At 44.0% G+C, this 24,404-nt stretch overlaps 1 protein-coding gene across 1 annotated transcript; it reads left to right on the forward strand.

The window, feature by feature from the left end:
- Nucleotides 1–18,898: 18,898 nt before the first annotated feature.
- On the forward strand, nt 18,899–22,896 carry LOC125523931. Its single transcript, XM_048689002.1, has 4 exons — nt 18,899–19,369; nt 20,484–20,613; nt 20,709–20,934; nt 22,414–22,896. Exons 1-4 carry the CDS (start codon nt 18,987–18,989, stop codon nt 22,572–22,574), a joined length of 900 nt encoding a protein of 299 aa, XP_048544959.1. The 5' UTR covers nt 18,899–18,986; the 3' UTR covers nt 22,575–22,896.
- The last annotated feature ends 1,508 nt before the right edge of the window (nt 22,897–24,404 follow it).

Below are 24,404 nucleotides of genomic sequence, written 5' to 3' on the forward strand. Positions count from 1 at the left end.
CAGACTCCTTCACGCTAGCTGATGCCTGCTCTTCCTACTCTGGTGTTCGCGCTCCTTCCACCCCCCAAGTGATGGGGGTCTTGTCTTCTAACCCTTCGTCATCTGCGGTAGAGCCGATCACGAGCATACCTTCATATCCCAAAAACAACAAGTTAGTGTTGCAAAACAATTTGTTTGTATGACTCCAAGTAAACGTTAAATGCCGAATCAACCTCCTATCCATGCTATCCACTGAACACAAGCATTGATCGACGCTAGAAGCGAATTTATGTACTTTTCATCCGAAGCATCATCCTGGGCGCCTACTGCCATCTGCTCCTCTTTGTAATCTGCTGCTGCTGTTGCGTACGGTTTAGGTGTGCGTCCACATTTTCTTCCACGTGATGGCTGCTGCGTTGCCGTTTGCATGGACACACTGATTGATTCCCTGTTCCTGTTTTTTCCCCTTTTCCGTTTGCAGCATTGTTTGTGCTGCTCTCCTTTCTTCGGTTCTCTGCCTCCCCTGCTACTGTACCGCCGGTAGTTGCTCTTCTGCCAATGTGAGTTCTTCTGTTGAGATGCTCTTCACCTGTTTGATGGAATGCCGGTGTTAACATGGGCTACATCTTCTTCCTTTTTGCGTAGGATTTGTCTGATTAGTTGGTTCTTGGGTTCTCTGTGCCATTGGACATCAAGGTTAGGTTCCTTCCCGCTCTATTGGTTGGTTTCTGCCTGTTGATTCTTCACTACTTTAGGATGTTGCTGATGATTGTTAATGGTGCAAGGTGATATGAAGATGTTAGGACTTACAATTGTATTGTGTACTCGACGTTTAGAGAAGCTTGTTCAGCCAGGGGTTTGCTTGGGGATGACAGAATGGTATAATGCTTTTGATGAGGCTTGGAAATGGGGAATGAGAAATCAATTGCGCCAGCTTTTTGTTACTATGATTCTCCACTGTGGCGTGAGCGATGAAAATGCGTTCTTTGATAAATATTACAAGTATTTAAGTAACGATGTTCAGCATAGAATTCGGAAAGCTGGAAATGATTCTTCATATATTGTTCCTCCTGTTACTCTGAAAGATATGTTGATCACTGAATTAGCTGCCATCTTTGCTAGAAATGGATCTTCTATTTTGGACCATAACCTGCCCCTAAAATCTGCCCGAGATGATACTCCTTTGCATGGCGATATGCATGCTGATGCATTGATGTTGATGTCCATAGTCAGGCAAAAGTAATGTACAATAGATTAAAGAAGGACCAATTGCATGCTTACTCATCTACTCCCTCTGTTCCAAATTACTTGTCGCAGAAATGGATGTATTTAGAACTAAAATACATATAGATGCATCCATACCTGCGACAAGTAATTCGGAACGGAGGGAGTATTATTGAACAAATTAGATCTGAAAAGCCTGGTTCTTCTTTGTGTGTGGGTATGGTGGTACCGGAAAAACATTCCTTTGGAATGCTCTTGATGCTTACCTTAGGGGTCATAAGAGGGTGATCCTATCAGTTGCGTCCTCAGGAGTTGCTGCCTTACTTTTGCCTGCAGGTAGAACAGCTCATTCTAGATTTAAAATACCTATCAATTTACCTGAAAACGGCACTTGTGATATAAAAAGGTCTACCATGCTCTCCAATTTGATTGAATTAGCTACTCTTATTATATGGGATGAAGTGTTAGTGTACATCGTAAATGCTTTGAGGCGTTACATCGATCCTTTCGTGATATAATGCCTGCCACTGATCCTTCTCTGGCTAAAGTTCCTTTTGGTGGTAAAGTGCTTGTACTAGGTGGTGACCTTTGGCAGATTTGCCTATTATCAAAGGTGGCTCCCGAGCTCAAGTTGTTAATGCTGCAATCACCAACTCACCTCTGTGGAAATCTATAGAGGTACTACATCTTACTGTTAACATGCGGCTGACTACACACATAACAGATCCTTTGCTGCAGGCTGAGGTGGCTGCTTTTGCCCAGTGGGTACTAAGTATAGGTGATGGCACAACAGCTGCTGTGGCATGCGAGGCGGAGTTAATTCCTTGGATAATTATACCTGACGAGCATTTGGTGCACACAAAGGGTAGTAAAATTGATGCTATTGTTCGGCTGTATACATGAAACTTCCTGTTAGGTATTCTGATGTTGATTACCTAAGGGAGCGAGCAATTCTAACACCTACAAATGAGGTGGCAGAAAAAAGAGAGCTTGTGTTTTCCTTAGTGCCTACCGTTGAAAGAGAATACCTAAGCTGTGATTCCATAGGGAATTCTGCTGATGGGATTCGTAGCCAGGATGCTTTCTATCATATTGAATATTTGAATGGCATTAAGGTCAATAACTTCCCATACGATAAATTAGTGCTCAAGGGAATCTCTGCTATATCTCTGTCACCTGCTGGTTCTGACTTGTTATTTGGCACCTATACAACCACTATGTGAAAGACACCCACATACATGTATGGCCGGCTTCCTCATGAAATGGCAACCCGCTTTAAAGATGTGCTGGAAGAAGGGAAGGTTTACTTGATGAAGAAATTTCTCTGTCCATCAAGGACAATCTACAAGGCTGCCAAGAGCCCATACATGATGCAATAAACTCTCGGTTTAGTGACATCATTCCTCAGCAAGGCTTTGAGGATGACTACCCATACTGCACCTACAACCTCACATCCTTTGCAAATATCCCAAAGCCAGGTGGCAACAATCCTCATTTCCTTGGTTGGTCATCCTATACTGATCCTATGCATACATTCTCATGCTTTAACCTTTTGTTATCTCACATCATTTTGATTTTCTTCATTGTAGATGTGATCAGGCGAATCACTACGGTGACAGGTATAATAACTGTGCACTCTCAGCATCAGGCACAACCTTCAGACACCAGGACTATTGTTCTCCTCCAAGATCAGTCGTAAGTTCTCTTCTTGTTTTATATTTGTTTCCCTTGTGCTTTGCTATTCACACTTTACTCACTCGCCATTGCCTAAATGTAGCGGTCATGAACTAAACCTTGTTCTTTGGGGTGAGCGTGCAAATGAGTTTAATGCTGAAGAGGTTCGTGCTACAAGTGAAGCAGGCCCTGTGATTGCAATCTTTGTAGGGACACTGCCAAAAACATACCATGGTAATTCTGCTGTCTGTATCCCGGTGCTACATCCCTTTGCTCTATCCTGTGATCATGTGTGTTGTAATGGTTTGTCTGTTTCCATAGGCGTTAAAGGCCTAAGTGGCAGCTCCGCATGTCATTGGTATATTGATGAGGACTTTCCAGAGCTAAATGTCTTTCGTGCTAGGTGCATCTTCTTTTCTATGAGTTACCCACTGTTTCCTATTTAGATTGTTGTTGTTTCTCATTACCTTGGATCATCTTCTCCCGCAGCCTTGGACAAGACATTGCTCCTGTGACTGCTAATGTCCAAGGAGAACAGGCTATCATTGCAACACCTGTTCGTGAACCTCCTGTTGAAAGTACTGCTGGAGAGCTTCTTGCCCTTGACCCTTTTGACAATGAGGTATGCTTGTTCTGTTCTCTGTTTTCAAGCTCTTCCTTTGCTATCAAGGCATTCCTACTACGGGCTCTAATGTTGTTCCATTCATGTAGCGGAAACAAATCATTTGCACTGTCACTATGTGACGGTTAGGCCCCCTACGCCACCTAGGTCCAGCGAAAGTTGGCTTTTTTGTTGATGTCGAGGAGGAGCGCGGGCACACAAGCTATCCGCGTCACATGCAAAGGAGGAGCTCCTCGTCGCCTGCAAGGTGGAGCATGCTGCATCCCCGTCGCCTACGCTATCCAGGTCGCGGCCGAGATCTGCAAGGACGAGCCGCAGTTCAGTCCTCTTTGTCGATGGCATTGTCCTCGCAGTGGCAGCCAAATTGCAGGCGTCGACTCCAAGGTCAAGATGCAGCAGCAGCAGGGGCAGGGGAGCGAGGTGGCGGGCGCCGTGGTGGTGGGCTCGTCTTCGAGGCACTGGGGGTCGTCCACGGCGTCGTCATCCTTGTGCTGGCGGCAGTTCCTCGTTCAGGCTGTGGCGGCTCATCCATGCGCGCCTCCATCTTCCCCTGCTGCGTCGATGGTGGTACACTCACCGCTCTTCTTGCTTCTCTACCTGCAGGTACTCCAGAGTGAATTACCAACGCCAGCCTGTGTTCTGAACATGTGTGATCTTGCTGTAGTATTACACATGTTTGTCTGAAATTACTCATACTGTAGTGTTACACATGTTTGCTTACTCTGGTGATCTTGCTTACTCATCTCTGCAATTACTCATGCTTATTTGCATTGTTCTATATATGGATGTCTTTTTTAAACTTTAAGTTTCTTGAAGGAGCAACATTGTGTGGCCTAGATCGTTAGTAACAGTCCTGTTTAATTAAACTGAATTTCAGCAAGTTTTTAGAGTACTCTTGAGTATACACTGAGTAGCCCTGGAGTAATATACACTGAATTTAAACAAGTTTTCATACTCCAAATTTAAACAAGTTTAAACCTGTTTCAGGTCACTCAGGGCCGAGCGGGCAAAATCGGAGGCCCGGTACGAAACTCTAAAATGGGCCTTATCTCACTAAGGAAAACACTACATAAACATAATATCTTAGATACCAACTGGAAAATATAAAAATTGTACTTATTATTGATTGTATGGTCTTCAGTCTTCACTTAAACAACATCATTCTTTTAGTGTTCTTTGTAATAAAATCCTCAATAATATCCTCATAATCAATCTTGTCCAATAGATTACTCTCCAGTGCTATTGTGGCCAAATGAGTGAGCCTTTTGTTGTGTCATGGTAGTGCGCATATAGGACTTCAATAGCTTCAATTTAGAAAAGCTCCGTTCTGCCGAAGCAACAGTCATAGGGATAGTCAACAGAACTCTATATGCAATACATGCATTGGGGAAACAATCATGCTGCTTTAAAAACTTTAAAATTTCAACTGGCCCAATATTTTCCTTTGGCATGAAATTTTGAAGAAACATCAACTCCGCATAAAGTTCATTAGAATCACCAACGTCTGCAATAGGTGAAGTATTCAAGTTAATATTAGTATTACTAGCCCCAATGTCATCACAATTTTCTTCACTCTCAACATTATTTTCTATCTCTGTCTCGACATCTCTAGGGCTAGGATCATTGTCAACATTATTATCCGGAGCATGCTCTCTATCAAGTGACTGATTATCAGAGGACACTTGTGGTTTTTTTATGACAAACTTATCCATATCTCCTTTTTTGAGACAGAGTTAAATCCTCTATTTTTTGTTTCTTCAAACGCTTTTTGTAACCAGATTCATGTTTTCTAAATGCAGACATGACTTGGATCTTGCAATACTAGACACCTAATAGATAAAAAGAATATTAAAATTGACTGTAAGATTTTGGAAGAATCAAACAGCTGGCAGAAATCAAAATTCAAAGTAAAGGGCTCACAGGATTACTAGGTATTGATGCGACGACGCTTAAAAAACGAAGATCGGGAGATTGGACTGAACTTTCCTTGCCTTTCAGGTGATTCAGTTCAGGTCCTCCCTGTCGGCTGTTGTCCTCTTGAATCCTGAAAAGGACCTACATCGTTGGAAGTTGGAATGGAATCATGAGATTTGTGAGGAAGGGAAGGAAGGATTTGTGAGGAAGTTGGAATGGACCTACGGTGTTGATGGTGCCTTGTGCCCTTGTGTCCATCCTCACTTATACAAAGATCACGCGGAGACTTGGTAAAGAAAATGAAAACCACGTAGAGGCGTGCATGCAGAGACGGGCAATAAGAAATAAGAACAGTACGCAGAGAAAGGTTTTTGTTTGGTGTCGAATAACGTGGAGCCAAGAAATTAGAAGCTGCGTACTAACAACATCTACAACTGGATGTTCCAAATGCTCGGGCGACCTGTCTGGTCACTGTCCAGATATAATTTGTCACTCAACCGATGTCCGAAAAGCAGATCAAACATTCGGGCTGGCTGGCAAACCCCATATCTAGCCCATATGTGGGACGGACATGGAGGCATGTCCACCATGTCAGATTCGGTCCACTATGGCTCATCCGATCCCACATAAATTCATCCACATCTGCACTGCGAACCAAACCTGACCAATTTGTTCCATTCCACTCTTCTCCGGCTAACTCCGGCTGTCTCTAACATGGTAGGCAGCGGATATGACTCTGAGAGGTCCAGATCCGTCGACTGGGACCTTGTCCTTGCATTCTTTAGGAGGAGAGGGTGGTCCATGCGGCTCTCTCCCACTCACGGGAGGAGTGCGCTTGACTGCGGATGGACCCATTCTGGCGGGAGTCCACCATGTCTGTGCAAATAGCAATTGGATCCATCGGGGCTTGTGGTGGGAGGCGATGTACCCCTACCTCGCCAGACGCGGTGCGGTCCGTCTGGCTCACGAACTCCGGGATGGCGGCGTGGCCCTTTTGGTGGCACGCTGTCCATGCGAGGCTGGGCTCCGAGGCGGAGGTAAATGCCGGCATGGTGTACGGCCAGCACGCTGTGGAAGCGAGGCATGCTCGCCATGCAAGGCACCATGCGTGGATGGTGGCGAAAGCTCTAGTGGCTGAGGTGGTGGAGGTGGAGTCACATGTCGCTGGGTCCGATCACCCGGTCACGTCCCTCATTGACCGGCGACGTTGAGGCCATGGGCTCCGACGAGGAAGAGTAGGGCATGGGAGACGACAGCGCCTCGAGTCCCGTGAGCCGTCTATGTCCCATGTCCTACTCTACCTCATCAGCGACCGCACCTTCACTCCGAAGGGGCTCAGCCGGTTGCCGGATAGGGACACGGAGGAAACAACAAGGACAACAAAAAATTAGACTAGTTTTACATTGCATATAATTGTATGGATTTGATGATTTAAAAATAAGGTATCCCGTGGTGGAATCGAATATGTACGTGTTGACCCGTCACTGTCTACGGGCGCGTCCGCAAATGTTTAGAGGCTAGATTTCGCTAGTTGTGGTTGTAGATGCTCTAATGATCTATTGTTGGTTATTTCGCAAGAAAAGAAAAAAAATCATCTATTGCTGGTTGGGCTCACCTCCCGATAGAAATGGAAATGGGCCGAGATAGTCGTCACAACCTTTGCCATTTCCCCACCCCTTCGTTGCGTGTCTCCCTTTCCCGCCAAAACGCTAAGTTGATGGGGAAACAATTTCCTGGAAAAAATCTTTGAGAAAAGGCAAAAAACAAAAGATTTACATATAATAATAATTATTATTATTATTATTATTGGCATTTGACACCATTTTCCCTTCCCACCACATGGATTCAAAATCGAGTTGGAAGAGGAGGCGGGGTGTTGGTGACACGGACGGTCTCGCACCCATCCATCCATCCCACTGCACATGGCGACCGGCGGAGGACCGGTAAAAAGGCTGGGCGTACGTACGTACGTACCGAGACGCGGACACCCGCTACGCAGACACTTGGGTCACTGACGCCTTCCCCCCACCGAGAGCGCGGCCCACCGGTCGGCGAGGGTCTGCCACGACTCGGCTCCCTCCTCGGCTGTATCCCCCATTCTCCTTTCTTTTCTCTTGAAGAAACCCATTTGCCGAGACAGACAGAGAGCCTACGCACTGCGGGAGGGAGGAGGGAGGGCGGGGGGCGGGCGGCGGCGGCGGGATCGAGTCGGGGGAGCAAGGCGGCGGCGGGGGCGAGGCGGCAGCAACGCGACGGCGGCCTTCAACTGGGTACGTTGCTTTCCCTCACCACCGACGCCCGGCGGCGGCGGCGGCCCGTATCTTGCTCTGTATGCTTTTTAGATCCGTATCGCGATGGCGGAGAGAGAGACGCTGGGAGCGGCAGCTCTGTTCCTTGCTTGGAAGAAGCGATTTTGGACGGGGAAATCAGCCAGCTTTTCATGGCGACGAGAGGCGCACGGACGGATGATGCAGGGAAAGCCCCTGCCCTCGCCCCTTCTCTCCCGGCCCGGCAGCGACCGTGGAGAAGGAGACGACCTCCAGGCGGCCCCTTGACGGCGGCGCGGGTCCAAAACAAGACGGTGGAACCCCTCCTCTTGATGCACGCCCTCCTCCGCGCCGGCACGGCAGCGACCGCCCCCTCACCTCACTCCTCCTCCCCCGGCCCGGCACCGACCGGACAAGGAGACGACTTGTATCATCTGAAAACCCCATTCCCCTACCTGTATCGTCAACAACCTTGGTCCCAACTAGTTCATCTGCCTTTGCTCACATACACCCCTTTCTTTGTCTGCCTTGCTTATGAGCCCCCTTGTTGCTCGTAAGCAAGTGCGTTTTTCTTGGGTCTCAAAGCAGCTTCCTTTTGTAAAAGGTTGCTAAAGTAATTCAATTTCCTCCATTATGTTCAAGTTCATGGTGATTACAAAAAGAATTTCATTTTTCTTCGAAAGGGGGATTGCCCAGATCTCTACATAACAAAAAATCTTCATTTTTGACCAGGTTGTTGCTCCGTTGGCGTTGGCTCCTCCATGGGGCCTGGTTCAACCAGTGCGGTGGAGGCACGCCTGCGGCCATGACGGCGTGTGGCTCGCAGGACACCGGAGCCCGTTGGTCTAGGCCTGCGCTCGTACAATTTGTGCTGGCGATCCTCATTGGGAGCATTTCAATTCCAGAGGCAGCCGCGTAGACCACCTACATCCACCAGGAGGGTCACCTCCACTGGCTCGGTCTCCTCTACCGACGTGTAGACGGGCGTGTTGGCAATGCCAACTTCACACGCTGTGGACACAGAGGATCTTCGTGTCTGCATGGCCCCCGGCTCAGGCGGAGTTGGTGCTAGCTGTTGTAGGGGATGACACACATAAGCGTGGTCGGTCTAGTCGGTGAAAACCTCCCGCGATGTTATGGGGAACTGGTGCGCTTACCTGCCCTGATGTCATCGGCTCATGTGTCGAATTAGGGATATCTAGCGAATCTGGTATGCGTGACGGCAATGAGCGCGTCGGGTTGCTTGATGGTGGCATGAGGAGTGTCTACTCAAAGTCGTTGGGGCGGATCTAGGCCCATGTAGGCCTTCAACCCATGGTCGGTTGCATGCGGCAGTTCTAGAGTGTGTGTCGGCGGCGAGTGCTTGTGGTGCGAAGGGCTTCTCCTAGGAGCCTCAAGCTCGCACTTGGGTTCGGATGGCCCTGCAACCCATGGGCGTAATAAGATGTCACAACCGGCGATATTTGGTGGCAGAGCTAAGGGTTGGGGGCATTAGAGCCCGTGCTTGGCACAGTAGCAGATGTCAATATGGCGAGTGACAGGTGTCGTGTGGATCAACCTCGATGTGTGGCCCCTCCCGACGTCTCTAGGGCAATTTTTCGAGTCGGCGAGTCGTTCTAGGGTAGCCACTCTTGACTAGTTGTGACTAGTCAAGACTCATGGTCTACTAGTCGACATGAGTCAAGCAATAGGTACAGAGAAGATAGTAGTTATCAGAGGTGCAGTAGACTAGGAGGAGCCGATGGCAATCAGGGGAGGAGTAGACCACCAACAACAGCAACCAGGGGAGGAGCAACAACAACTACTGGAGGAGCAGCAACCAGGGGAGGAGCAGACCAGCTTGCGGCGGCGCCGGCTGGTAGGATCGTAGGACAATGGCAACGGCCAAGGCAGAGGGTCGCGTAAGCCATGATAGGTATGGGTCGGGGGGAAAACTGAGGCGATCAAGGACGTTCGACTCAAAAAGCTGGACTAGTCGAGACTAGTCGATTGAGTCGCTCGACTTAGCCAATTAGTCGAGTTGATATGTTGATTTGACCTTGCAGCTAGTCGTGACTAGTTGTTCGACTCGAAAGCCATGATCTAGGGTATTTGTCGGCAACGATGCTTGCTGGATTAGGCTGATCTAGCATTGTTTCGGAGATGTTGTATGGAGGCATGTCCTTCGTGGATGGCCTTGGTTTATTTTATTTTTGCAAGCCTATTTGATTGGTACAATACTGGGCTTTGTTTGGCATTGTTTTATAATTAATAACATATGACTGTCCATCAACCAGTACAGAGAAAGGCTGGTGGTATATCCTCCTTTTTGAAAAAAAAAATCTTGATTGAGGTCAAGTGCAATTGAGATGAAATAAATATATTACTCGATATTTATGGACCCTTAAATCTATCCATTGGCATTGCCCTTTTCCAATTGACGCTTATTTTTCTTTATATCAAGTAACTTCCGTAAATTTTAATTTGATCATAGAAATATTATCAATGAAGCTGACTTTCACTGATTACGCAGGGATAGGCGATATGCCCTTTGTTCCCCCTGCAGATTCATTGTACCATCGGTACTTTCAAGCGCATAGAAGGGTTACGTGGGACAGGGTGAGAGTACCGGACAAGGAGGGAACACCTGGTGGGATAAAAGTTCTACCGCCGGAGCGAGATCAAAAAGGATTGCGTAAGTGCCATATCCATTTCTACCTAGTATACTACTCCCTCCGTCGCATAATATAAGAGCGTTTTTACACTAGAGTATCCGCCGGAGTAGTATTTTGGAATCCAGAATGTATGCCATATTATTTGTTGTAATATACCTAACAATCAATCCATCAATTGCAACTTAACTAATCTTTCACTGCAGCCACATGTATTTATGAGGCAATGATGGCATGGATGGAATCCCACCTGAGGCTTAAAGGAGTAATTGTCCGCTTATCATCCAAGCATCTTCAAGACCAGGAGCAAGCATTAGTGAGTGGAGAAACTGACAGGACAGCGCGCTGCATGAAAGTGGTCAGCTCTACGGGTATTCTGTCTGAGGATGATTATGAAAATCAGGTGACTGCCTAATTGTTCATCTATTGATTCTCGTTACCCAATGACTAATCTGGTTTACTAGCAATGTCCCATTACAAATCAATTTTATTGCTAACAAAAAGTACATTGTGCTTCATTAGTTTGCTAGTAATGTCCCATCAGAAATCAATATTAATCTGGTTTACTAGTAATGTCCCATCACAAATCAATTTTATTACTAATCTGGTTTACTAGTAATGCTTCATTTTTGTTATAGAAATACCAGGATTTGATTGACTTATATTTTATTAGTGATTCATTGTGCTCGAGTCAGTCTGTTATTATTCGCAAGAAAAGAAGTCAGTCTGTTGTTTTTAACCATCATGAGTGATGTTCCAGTAAAATAAGAATGCATTAGTGTGGTACATGGATGGTAAAAGGGAAACCAAGCAGATTTAGTTATCAACATTTACTACTCTGCTGATGTGCTGTCCCATCATGGTTGACTTAGAAATTACAGGAGCTTCAATACAGTTGGGGCCGTGTGCACTTAGATATAATTATCAGTATTTGGTCATTTGCCGTTGAGCTTACAAATGTTCAACATTTGATATTCCTTTCTTTTTCAGAACTTGACTGGTATCAGGTATGTGGTGGAAGGGCTCGACTCATTCTTCTCATTGAACAAGGAGGCCATCGAAAGGGCGGTCGAAACAATGCATAGTGGCCCGCTCCTCCTTGTCTTCCATTGTGGCGAGAGCTACTACGACTACATCGCGAAATACAAGTGTAAACCAATCCTTAGTTACAAAAAATACCGCCATGAGAAAATGCTCACCCATGCCGTCAACTGCATTGGTTATGGTGTTGAGGCATTCGTGCCCAGCTGGGAGTTCCAAAACTCATATGGGAAAAAGCTTGGGCCCAGGGGTAGGCTGCTTCCTCAGAATGCAATTCGCTTGTTTGGGATGACTTGGATCCGTGCTGCGCTGAGTTCAAAGAAGAGGAGAAGAATGTTTCTCGATGATCCGGACGCTGATTTTGTCCAGCCCCCGCTGAAAAAGCCCATGCTGGAGCCACCGATCGATTGGATGGATATCGATTAGCTGATCTGTACTGTGCGTCTTCTTTTTCCTGTATCTCATTTTGAAACAGTGCCAACAGATTCGGTCTGTAACTGAGGTAACCTGGCGAAGAGAATCATGAACTGAACCAGTACAATTTTCACGATTTCGCTGATTGTATTAACAGCTTAAATTCTTACTGATGGTTTCCCGTTTTTGTCAGAAGCAGGAATGACAGGGCTTGTCCTTGACAGAAAAAGAAACAGATTTTCCCGTGTATATACTGACTACTTCACCTAGAAATATTAGATGGGACAAATGATAATAGACGAATCTGCAAACTTCAATCCTGATAAGTTGATATGCCATAGTTTTGCAGCACATGTTCTTTATAAATCTACCGCCGTATATTAGAGCAATGCTTCTGCTTCGATACACCCCCAAACACAAAGACGGATGAAATTAGCTCGTACCCCTTCATAAAAAAAAAGACAGGATGACCTTATTTTAAAAAGTAGTTGCCTGCCCCATCGTCGGCGGTATGCGCCCGTCCTCGGTGGTACGCGCCTTTTTTACGTATAATATGTACACAAGGCCCGGCTGTACGTGTGTTCCCTTGACGCCGCGTCGTGCACGTAGTGGACCGCGTCGCGTCGTGTCGTGGCGTTACATCGGCCGCAGGCCTCTCCCCACGGGACCAACCTCGCATCCCGGCGGCCCGTGGAACACCCGCTGATGCTAGTTTTGGGACAAGCACGACTCTGAGGCCGTCCTCAACGAGCATTGGAGGCGGGACATCCGCGGCGGCGCACTGGGTTGCGCGTCGGGCCCCGGGGCGTCCCCACCCGTTCTGGCGGCGCGCGGGGCACGTGTCGCCCCCCGAGCGCCCCAACCGCGCCAGATCCCGCCGAAACTGGCAGCGCTAAGAGAGGCAGTCGACCCCGAGAACACGACAGAGTGATACGTCTCCAATGTATCTACTTTTTCTAACAATTTTACTTTTGTTTTGGACTCTAATTTGCATGATTTGAATGAAGCTAAGCTGGACTAATGTTCTTTTCAGCAGAATTACTTTGGTGGTGCTTTTGTGCAGAAATAACAAGTTCTCGGAATTGGATGAAATTTTACGGAGAATTATTTTGGATTAAATAAAAAGTATTGGCACAAAGAGTTACCAGAGAGGGGCCACCTGTGAGCCATAAGATCAAGGGGCACCCTCCTAGGGTGCGTCGTCTGAGCTTGTGGGTCCCAGAGGCCTCCGTTTGCCCTACCTCCAAGTTCATAAGTACTGTCTTTCTGAGAGAAAAAATTAGAGAGAAAGATCCCGTAATCTACTATACATGAATCACATCCTACACGTGCTGCTACGCCCATATACTGTACATGAATCCCCATTTTTAGAACTGGTGTTTCACATATTTCACAAGGAAAACATGGAGAAAAGGTTGTATATGGCCAGTACTGCAAGAAATTTGGACTTGATTTTGGAACCCATTTTTCATCCAAACAGAAATTAAAAATTCACACCCCCTAACCTACAAAAAAAATGAAATTTAGCAATCCTCTAATCTTCACCTGGGGAAAATGATGCCACACTTGGACCAGTTGGTAAAAAAAGACATTTTCTCACCCCTACAGAAACAACGGGCGCCACAACCAAGCAGAAACCAGAAACAAACTACATCTACGTTCCTACATGAACATCAGTATATAATCTACTAGTCCACGACCACAAATATTATGGTACAGAGGGAGTAGTACATTACTGGATGTACATCAGTATACACGAGGCTGTGGTACATATAGGGGTGCAGGACGGCGTCCCGCAAAGTCCCGCGAAACAGCCAAGCTAGCACACAGCTAGTATAAATTAATGTGGTGCACTTCAATCTGTCTAGAACTAAAAATTTTACCATTGAATTAGAAGCGGGCCGGGTTCGGGCGCCGCCCTGCACCCCTAGGTACATACCATATCGTTGGATTGCAGGAAAAAATCACAACGGGATTCACCTCTATCACCCCCCTCTTCCTCCTACAAAAATCCAATCTAACACACAAATCTATAACTACATTTCTAGATGATCTAGCCTGCACAGAACACAAACCCTAGGTGTGGTAAAAAAAAAGGGGGCAGCCCGGTGCATGTAGCTCCCGCTTGCGCAGTGTCCGGGGAAGGGTCCGACCACTTTGGATCTATAGTACGCAGTCTTTCCCTACATTTCTGTAAGAGGTTGTTTCCAGGACTTGAACGCGTGACCTCATGGTCACAAGGCAACATCTTTACCACTGCGCCAGGGCTCCCCTTCTAGGTGTGGTCAAACATGAAAGAAAAAGAGAACAATCAGATCGACCTAGCTGCCTTCTCCTTCATGCTCCCGTCCATCTCTTCTCCTAGATCGACCTGGGTGCCTTTCCATCTCTTCTCCCCAGTCGACATGGCTGCCTAGCTTCTCCTTCATGATCTCCTGTACTCACCTCATCTCCTCTCCTCTACTCACCTCATCCCGCTGCCCTTCCATCTCTTTTCCCAGATTGACCTGCCCGCCTTCTCCTTCGTGCTCCCGTCGCTCGCAGATGGATGAGAGAAAGAGGAATAGAGTGAGAAGAGGAAATGGGCTGAAGAAAGCTCTGCCTCTCCTTTGAAAAAAAACAGAAACTGGCCCAAGCCCCAGGTACGACAATGAGCCACAACAAAAAACGTAAGAGAACAACGACAAACGGGCGGACGCGAGTGTTGGACGGGGATCAGAAGCTCGCACAAAAAATCAGATCAAATGATCCTGGACTTAGATGTGAGGTAGCTATTTCACATCTAGATGTGAAATAGCAAAACCGTTCGAACAATACCTATAGATAGTAGTTCGGACAAAGACACAAACACCTTCCGTGAAGAACAACAAAGAAATTCGGCAAGGTAAAACCAAACCAATATCTCCCCCCCCCCCCCCCCCCCCCCATGTGGTAATGTTGTGATACTTTTCACCATTAACATGAAAGCAATGATTTGTCCAACAATTTCCTGCGAAAGAATAGTCACGAACACGAAAATCAACAAGGAAAGATTCACGCGCGGGGGGGGGGGGGGGGGGGGGGGGGGGGGGGACCTAAAGACCGATGCGACTGTTGTTGTCAATGCCTCAGTGGCCTGTTGAATGTCATGCGTCGTTGGCTCATTAGTGCCGCCGGCGGGGGCTTATTGTCTTGGTATATTTACTTAAAATTTAAAAAAAAGTTCATAGGGTATTTAGAAAATGTTAACACAGTGTAAAATTTATTTATTTATTGCATTTTTAAAAATTGCTGTACTATTCAAAAAACATTTGTGAAAATTTAAAAATACCAGCCATTTCAAAAACAAATCTTGGCATTTAGAAAATATAGTATACAATGTAAATATGTTTGTGTAACTAAACATATTTTGTACCATTCAAAAAACTTGCCACATTTCAAAAAATATCATGCATTTCAATATGTTGCTGATATTTATAAATTTTTTATATGAAAAGTTAGTGTAGTTTAGAAAATTCATATCATTAAAAAATAAACCAACGTGTCTTGTGAAAAATGTTTTACATGTATTGAAAATTAGTTCAAACATGTATTTGAAGCAATAGTTATACAATGTAAAACAATATTCAAATAACTTTAGAAAAATATTTAGCATGTATTCAAAAAAAAATTCATAGCGTATGCGATTGCCGCTGTCAATGCCTCAGTGGCCTGCTGAATGGGGTGCGTCGTTGGCTCATTAATGCTGTAGGCGGGAACTTATTGCATTGGTATATTTACTTAAATTTTTAAAAGTGTTCATATCATATTTAGAAAATGTCAATACAGTGTCAAATTTATTTAGTTATTGCATTTTTAGAAATTTCAGTACTATTTTTTTAAATGTTTGTGAAAATTTAAAAATACCAGGCATTTCAAAAACAAATCTTGGCATTTAGAAAATATAGTATACAATGTATATATATTCGTGTAACTAAACATATTCTGTACCATTCAAAAAATTTGCGATATTTTTTAAAAAAAGTCATGCGTTTCAATATGTTGCTGATATTTTAAAAAATTTATATGAAAAGTTAGTGTAGTTTAGAAAATTCATATCATTAAAAAATAAACCAACATGTATTGTGAAAAACGTTTTACATGTATTGAAAATTAGTTTAAACATATATTTGAAGTAATAGTTATACAATGTAAAACAATATTCAAATAACTTTAGAAAAATACTTAGCATGCATTCAAAAATATGTTCATAGCGTATGCGACTGCCGCTGTCAATGCCTCAGTGGCCTGCTGAATGTGATGCGTCGTTGGCTCATTAGTGCCGTCGGCGAGGGCTTATTGCCTTGGTATATTTACTTAAAATTTTAAAACATGTTCATAGCATATTTAGAAAATGCCAATGCAGTGTAAAATTTATTTATTTATTTCATTTTTAAAATGTCAGTACAATTTTTTTAAATGTTTGTGAAAATATAAAAGTACCAGGCATTTCAAAAAAAAAATCTCGGCATTTAGAAAATATAGTATACAATGTATATATATTCGTGTAGCTAAACATATTTTGTACCATTCAAAAAAGTTGTGATACTTGAAAAAAAAACATGCATTTCAATATGTTGCTGATATTTCTAATTTTTTAATATGAAAATTTGTGTAGTTTAGAAAATTCATATCATTAAAAAACAAAACAACGTGTATTGTGAAAAACGTTTTACATGTATTGGAAATTAGTTCAGACATGTATTTGAAGTAATAGTTATACAATGTAAAACAATATTCAAATAACTTTAGAAAAATATTTAGCATCTATTTGAAAAAATGTTCATAGTGTATGCGACTGCCGCTGTCAATGCCTCGGTGTTCTGCTCAACGTGGTGCGTCGTTGGCTCATTAGTGTCGTCGGTGGGGGCTTATTGCCTTGGTATATTTACTTCAATTTTTTAAAAATGTTCATAGTGTATTTAGAAAATTTTAAAGTAGTGTAAAATATATTTATTTATTGCAATTTAAAAATATCAGTAATACTTTTTAAAAATGTTTGTGAAAATTTTAAATAACCAGGCATTTCAAAAACAAATCTTGGTATTTAGAAAATATAGTGTACAATGTAAATATATTCATGTAACTAAACATATTTTGTACCATTCAAAACAGTTGCGATATTTCAAAAAAAATCATGCATTTCAATATGTTGCTGATACCTTTAAATTTTTTATATGAAAAGTTAGTGTAGTTTAGAAAATTCATATCATTAAAAAATAAACCAACGTGTATTGCGAAAAAAGTTTTACATGTATTGAAAATTAGTGCAAACTTGTATTTGAAGTAATAGTTATACAATGTAAAACAATATTCAAATAAATTTAGAAAAATATTTAGCATGTATTCGAAAAAAATGTCAAAAACATATATTTGAAAAATGTCCGACATGTATCAAAAAGATGTTCGACGTGTGTACGAAAAATGAACAACGTGTATTATAAAAATTAGACATGTATTGAAAAATATATATGAAGAAATACGGAAATGGCAGAAAAGATGCATGGAAGGTCCCACTAACACACCTCCCACCTAGTGTTAAATGTGAAGCTAAGCTACATCTTACAATAAGCGAGATATAGCCTTGGTGAAGCGCATTGTACACTTTGAGCGTAGAATTGGAGGCTCTCGCAGGCCCTCTTCGCGGCATGGCCTTTTGCCGGGATAGATCTTCGTCTTTGGCAGCGTCACCCTCTTTGCAAAGTCAATCGACCACCTCGGCCAGGTTGTGAACTTCGCTCTAGGACGGATCGTATGACTTCATGACAATGCAATATAATTTCAAACAATACAACCATCACTATTTTTGTGTTCTATACCTATAGGTAGTAGTTTGAACAAAAACACAAACACGTTCCGTGAAGAACATCGGAGAAATCCAACAAGGTAAAACCAGGCCAATTTCGCATCCTCATGTGCTAATGTGGTGATACTTTATCACCGTTAACATGAAGCAATGACTTGTCCAACAATTGATGCAAAAGAATAGGCACGAGTACAGAACGAACAAGAAAGGATGGGCAATCATACGAGGAGGAAGAAGAGAAAAAAATGTTTCGTACCATTCAAATAATTGTTGAACATGTGTTTGAATGTTTTTAGCATGTATTTAAAAAATGTTTGACTTGTACCAAAAGACGTTCCACGTGTATAAGAAGAAAAACACACACACAAAACAGAAAAAAATACATGAAAGGTCCCACTAAGACGTGAGCGCCTCTAGCGCTAGAGGTGAAGCTAGGCTACATCTTGCAGCAAGCGAGATATAGCCCTAGTGAAGCGCACTCTATGCACAAGGTCTCGCAGGCGTACCTCCTCCCCTCCCCCCGGTTCGGCCCAGATGCCAGCTAATTGGGTTGGCTCCATGGATCGGGACTCGGAGATGGGTCTGCCCTCCCTTGTCGACTACCTGTTGTTGTCGTCGCATCAAGTCCATCTAGTTGATCTCCCACCCCGACTGCCACCATGGCGCCGAGGCCAAACGAAAATTCCTATTCTCTGGTCGTGGCGAATAGCAGTAGTCAATCCATAGAAATCATGCAGGGCTACGTGATGGGCCGGTCCAACTAGAGCCGAGTGGCGTGTGGTTATTAGGGCAGTTCTCTTTTGTTCCACAGTTCTTTGCTTTTGTTTTTTTTTGTTTTTTTTGCTTTTGAAGGTTTTTTGGGGTTTATCTTCTGCTTTTTTTTATTTATTATTTCTTTAATTATCACTCCCTCCATTCCTAAACATAAGCCATTTTAGAGATTCCAATACAGATTACATACGGAGCAAAATGAGTGAATCTACACTCGAAAAAATGTCTATATACATCCGCATGTAGTCTGCGTTGAAATCTGTAAAATGTCTTAAATTTATAAATGGAGGGATTATTTTAGGGCTTGTTTTTTATACTAGTAAATATAATATTTTCCGGAATTTTGAAACTGACTTTTTTTTAAAAGGCTTATTAAAACCGTAGGGAAAGCGTGGAAGGCCCCAGTCCCGGGCTGGCAAATTGGGCCGACTCCGAGCTCTGCCGCCGACAGATTCCGACCCGGACACGGGCCACTGCGCTGCGTTTGGTCCGCAACATAGCCCAATATAAGAGAGCACCTCTCGTCTCCTCCTCCTCCTCTCCCTGTGAGAGAAAACCTAGACAACAGGAAGGAATCCCCAATCCCCATTCCAAATCGAGGATCCATGGAGTGGCCGTCCAGCGGGTCGTCCGCCAATTCCTCAGGCTCCAGTGGTGGGTCGTCTTCGAGCGGGTCGGCGGCGCCGGCGAGGACGAGGACGAGGAGGCCGGGGACATGGAGGAGGCTCCCGCGCGTCGCGCCGCCCCCGACCCGGGCCATGGAGATCAGGGAGGCGTTGGGGACCATAACGCCCGAGGAGTTGCAGCGGCAGTACCGGCAGAAAGCCGACGAGCTGGAGAAGATGGACGCCAGCGGGTGCGACACGGCGGAGGCCAAAATCGCCTTCAAGGACTTCAAGGAGGAGAATCTCCGCTTGTACCGCTGGCTCGCCAAGGGCTGGCCGGAGCATATAGTCGTCAGCCGCACCAAGCACTTCAGCGACACACAGTATTTCACTTGCTCCCTTATCCACCACTAGTTCTAGTTAATCAGCTACTCTAGTTGCAAAAATTAAACATATTTCCCAGCTACTTCAAGATACTGTATGAAACAGGAGAATACATGCCAAATGAAAATATATTCCACGATGAATCTAATGTTTTTTGTTAAGTATTGTGGATATAAATATAATAGATAAGTGTCTCTATATAAAACTTGGTCAGAGTCTATGAAGCTTGACTTTTGACTTTTGAGAAACCCAATGCGCACTATATTACGGAAAAAGGAGGGACTACTCTGTTTTGGGGTAACAGTCTAACAGATGACCAACTGTCGCCATCGCTGGAGGCTTAAGTAGTGAAATATATAGGGTAACACAATCAAATTACTATGGCACTCTTGTAGCTATGCCACTCTGCTTTAAGCAATTTTTAGTCGCTTTGCTTAGTGCAATGAAAGTATCTAGTTTGCAATCCCATGAAGGGCCTTCGAGAACAATCAGGCGGATAGATTCCACTTTCTGTTCGTCTTTGTCAGTTACTCTGGAAAAGAGTGAATGAAGATGTTGCCTTTTTCTTGTAGAATTTACATTGTACATGGTTTTCAGTAATGCATTTTTCGTTGACCCCATATGTGATGATCAACATGTTAGTGGTGCAAATGCTTGGTGGTCCTGGAACTTGGAAATTTGGACAATCATCTTGCCACCGTTGACCATAGTGTTGGTAGGAGCATCTCATTGCTCAGTTACTCACTAGATAGATGAATAGATGCACATCTCATTGCATATTACAATGGCTACAAGTGGCAGTGGCCAATTGGTTTGTTCATGCGAGATTTGTGTGATGTTAGAATCCAAATTGGGGTTTAGGATCTTGAAAATACTCCTGAATTCGTTTTTTTTTTGCTTTTGTTGATGATGCTTTGCTACTAAAAAGAAAAATTCTGAGAATTTCCATTTTTGTGTTTGCCTATCCAGTTTGAACATGTATGTATGTTATCTAGAATGACAATGGGCATGTAAATTATCAATGGAACATGGAGCACCCAAGAGAAAACACTGATTTTTCTATCCAATAATAATGTGATAAAAGAAGTGCTAACTGCCTTCCTTCACCTGCAGGGAGGAGTACCTGACCGCTGAGGACATGGAGGCACGCTTTGCTCATCGTGACCCCACTTTGCTTCACCTCAAGCAACTAGAACACTTTGCTCACCTAGCCTTGTCGCATTACAATGCCAGAAGGACCGAGGTTTGCATTGCATCCACAACTTATCAATCTCCTATATGACACTCTATTGCTTGATGCACTTACAATATCTTGCTAACACAATTCTCAACAACCAGCCCAAGTTTGATATTGCTCAAGCCTTGACGTCTAACTGCTTCTCTGAGGCGTGCGGGACGACATATGCTCATGTCAACTTCACTGCCACTCCCCGGAACAGTGATGACCCTACAAAGAGGCTGTTCTTTGCTGAGCTCATGCTCATTCCAAGGCTCCAGCTGCAGGAAGATACCGAGCCTATGCGTGTGCTGCATGTCTCGACCGTTGATGATGTTCCCTGTTTTGGTACGTTTTCTGTACGTCTTACTATGCAACACACGTCTCGACAATGAAATTCATCTTTTCAATTACACTAGAGTTAAATAGTTGTCTTTCTGTTGTTATTATTAGTTTACACATTCTTTTACTAAAAAATGTCAAGAAAAATTAGCATGCATGGATGGGTAACATACGTCTTGATAATACAACGCGTTTTTTTATCTCCACCTTTTCTTTAATGAGCTGTCTTTTCCATAGTGTTTGTTCGTCCACAACTTCTTAATATAAAAATGCTAAAGACTAAAGAGAACACTCATCATTCAATCATCACAGCTGCTGGAAGAAACAAATAAGGATGCAAAGCATATTTACATTTGGGACCCACCAAAGACTTGCATCGCACTGCTAGGTGCACGCTCTTATGGCTCTATCCTATCACATGACAGCCAGAGATACATCAGACTCTGCCTTTGCTATTGTCAGCTCACGCATGATAATGTGTAGAACCTGCATGACATCCTGAGGAGCCTTTTGTCTCCATCCGAGCTGTAAACTGCTTGAGCCAGTGGAGCTGACTTCTTGCAGTGAGCGTAAACCACCTTGAAATTTATCTAACGCCTAAAATATCATCATACATACACTATCCAGTAGAATCAGAACAAAATGCAAGAGGTGTCTATAAAAAAACATCACTACAGGGGGTAAAAAGGTGGATAAGAGTTTCTAAAATTTACAGATAAACATATCTCGAGTTTATTCTAGCTAGATTGTTGGTGTGCCCCCTCCTTGGGCTGGTGCAGCTCCTGAGCTCTTCTTGCACAGATTTGTGGAACTTGTTCCGGTCACTCAAACATGTGTTCCAAAATAGACAACTGAAATAGCAGCCCTTTGAACAAAGAAATCTGGGTTGCTGTGATAATATTGCAAGTAATTTCTTGAGAGAAGTGGACCAGGTCCTAAAATTATGGCATTCTATGTGAGAACTTATTTGTGATAGCTACTGTATGCCATTCATTATTATTTTTGGAGAGCACATCCACCTGTGTGGCATCACAGTCAAGGTGTCACCTTCTCTACACCGCCGTTTTCATTAGACAAAAATGTCTACATACAAATACAGAGTATCATATGGTGAGAATGAATGCAATTGCAGAATATCGGTAGTGTAGATAAATATTTATTTTCTTGTAGTGCTATATATTCACCATTTGTTTGCTAATGCAGTTTGCTACATGTTTGAACTTTGAAGCGATACATGAAGACCTCTCTTATTAATACATAAATCTTGTGTACTGCTCCCTCTGTCCCGTAATATAAGACGCTTTTCGACACTACAATAGTGTCACAAAACATCCTACATTATGGGACGGAGGGAGTACCACATACATTGTGGCAGCATGCATAAATCTTTATTATTGTGTACTCCCTCTGTAATAAATAAACTAATATAAGATCTTTTAGATCACTAAAGAGGGGTATTAATTTTGAAATATCATATGCCTGCAGGTGGATGCCATGAGATATATCGGAAGATCAACCACAGGATGAGGGGCAACATGGATTACGAGCGCTGCCATGCGTGTCACAGCATTCTGAAGCATCCAAAAGGAGATCTCTTCATCGGAGGGCATGATAGCACGAGGATGCCTTACTACTCTGCAACCTGAAATCTGAAGTGGTACTCCCTTCGTCTGAAAAAGCTTGTCCGAGAAACAAGCTTGGGACAAGTTTTTTCGGACAGAGGAAGTACCAATTTGGAGGTTACCCCTATAATAAAAAAAACAATTTGGAGGTTGAAATCACCATCACGTGTCATGTGATGATAAATTACTGTCATGTATGTTGTGAATTAGTACAACATTGAAAATTGTCGTGATGTGTGATGTTTGCACACTTGGATTTAGAGGGTTAAAATAACTGTTATGTGATGGCAGAGATTATTGGCATCTGATATCTGAATGCTTACTCGTTCAACTATTATTAATTTTTTTTACCCTGAAACGGCAGGGGAGGGTCGAATGAGAACGGACTTTTGAAAAAATCAAAATACAAATCTTCTGCTTTAAAAAAAATGAGAAACAAGTTGTGCAAGTAAGAAGGATGTTATGTTTATGTGTGTAAATTTTTATAATGAAATACCTTGACATGCGGTCTATAAAAAAGACAAATTCATAGCTTGAGAGGATGAATAGTGTGTTAGAAAGCCCTAGATTTTTTCTTTACACAGCCCTCATTTCAACATATTTTGCTCTGAAAAATTACACACGTGTGTTATGCCTTCGTGTATATCTATAACTTTTTTAAGAATTTTTTGAAATGTAAAAATATGAATTTTGATAAATTTTAAAATTTTAATTTGAAGGCCTCCATGAAGGCCAAGCTCCAAAAGCAATTTTCAAGGGCCGTACGGCATACGAGTTAATAAAGCAAATCTTTCCCTAATAATAATAAAGTGCGGATTGAGTCTCCGGATTCACCGCGCGTAATTTTTGCAAAAAAAGTCCTTAAGTATTATTATGGAAATTAAACCCGCCGTCCACTATAGGCCGACCATAATAATAAGTGAAAAAAAAGTCTCATATGCAGCCCCGTCGTTGACATCGCTATCGCGCACGAGAAGACGAGGGTTCCCTCTGCCCCGGTTTCACCGGCGCCGGCGTGCTACCGTCTTCCTCCTCTCCCTCTCCGGCGCGCTCTACCCACCACCGCGGCGCCACAGACCACATGCTCCTCATGATGCGCCGCACGCGGGCGGCCACGTCTCGCCCGACCGTCCGCCCACACGCCTCCTCCTTTGGGGTCCGGCGAGCGGCATCGGCGGCCACGACGAATCGGCACGTGTGCGGCCACTCTGCTTCGGTTCAGGGGCTACAGACTATGCCGGATTGGCCACCGGCTCAAAGGGGACGCGCGGACGTCCTGGTCCTGCTCCTCCCGACCAAGTTGATGTGGCGCGGGGCGGCGGCCTCAGAGCCTGCGGTGTACGCCTGTTGACGGGGCTCGGGGTGGCTGTGGCTGAATATCACATCTCCTCCTCTTGTCCTCATTCTCTGTGCTTTGTGTCATCTTATCTCTCCGATTCTTCTTTGGCCACATGTGCAGGTGTTTGAGGCAGGAGCGGTGATTAGCATCGGCGAAAGTACTCCGCCCACATCCTGTTTGATGTTATGCTATGACAGACTGGGAATTTTCAGATCCAACTCTTACTACTATTTAGATATCCAGAATGAAAAAACAAGTGTATCTGATGTCGGATCTGCACCTAAAACAAGTGTACATGATGTTCCAATCTGTCCGTGTTGATGGCCGAAAGTAGGCGAGGGCCCACTGTTCATTTGATTCCGTGGGGATTCCCAACAACTAGACCACATATCACATGGAAAACCTATTTTTTTACATTTCCATCATTTTTCTTTTCTTTTTTCTAAAACTGAAAAGGTGGTCCGGGGGTTTGGGGGGTGGGGTGGAAAGAAAGTTAGTAATGACGCACCACGTAA

Source organism: Triticum urartu, chromosome 7 (genome assembly GCF_003073215.2).
Source record: "Triticum urartu cultivar G1812 chromosome 7, Tu2.1, whole genome shotgun sequence".
Classification (NCBI taxonomy): domain Eukaryota; kingdom Viridiplantae; phylum Streptophyta; class Magnoliopsida; order Poales; family Poaceae; genus Triticum; species Triticum urartu.

Bases quoted from the DNA above. Each gene is read 5' to 3' on its own strand.
- LOC125523931 (XM_048689002.1), top strand. From the start codon at position 18,987: ATGGAGTGGCCGTCCAGCGGGTCGTCCGCCAATTCCTCAGGCTCCAGT. The intron at 20,614-20,708 runs GTTTGCATTGCA...CTCAACAACCAG, and splicing joins ACAATGCCAGAAGGACCGAG to CCCAAGTTTGATATTGCTCA. The intron at 20,935-22,413 runs GTACGTTTTCTG...ATATGCCTGCAG, and splicing joins TGATGATGTTCCCTGTTTTG to GTGGATGCCATGAGATATAT.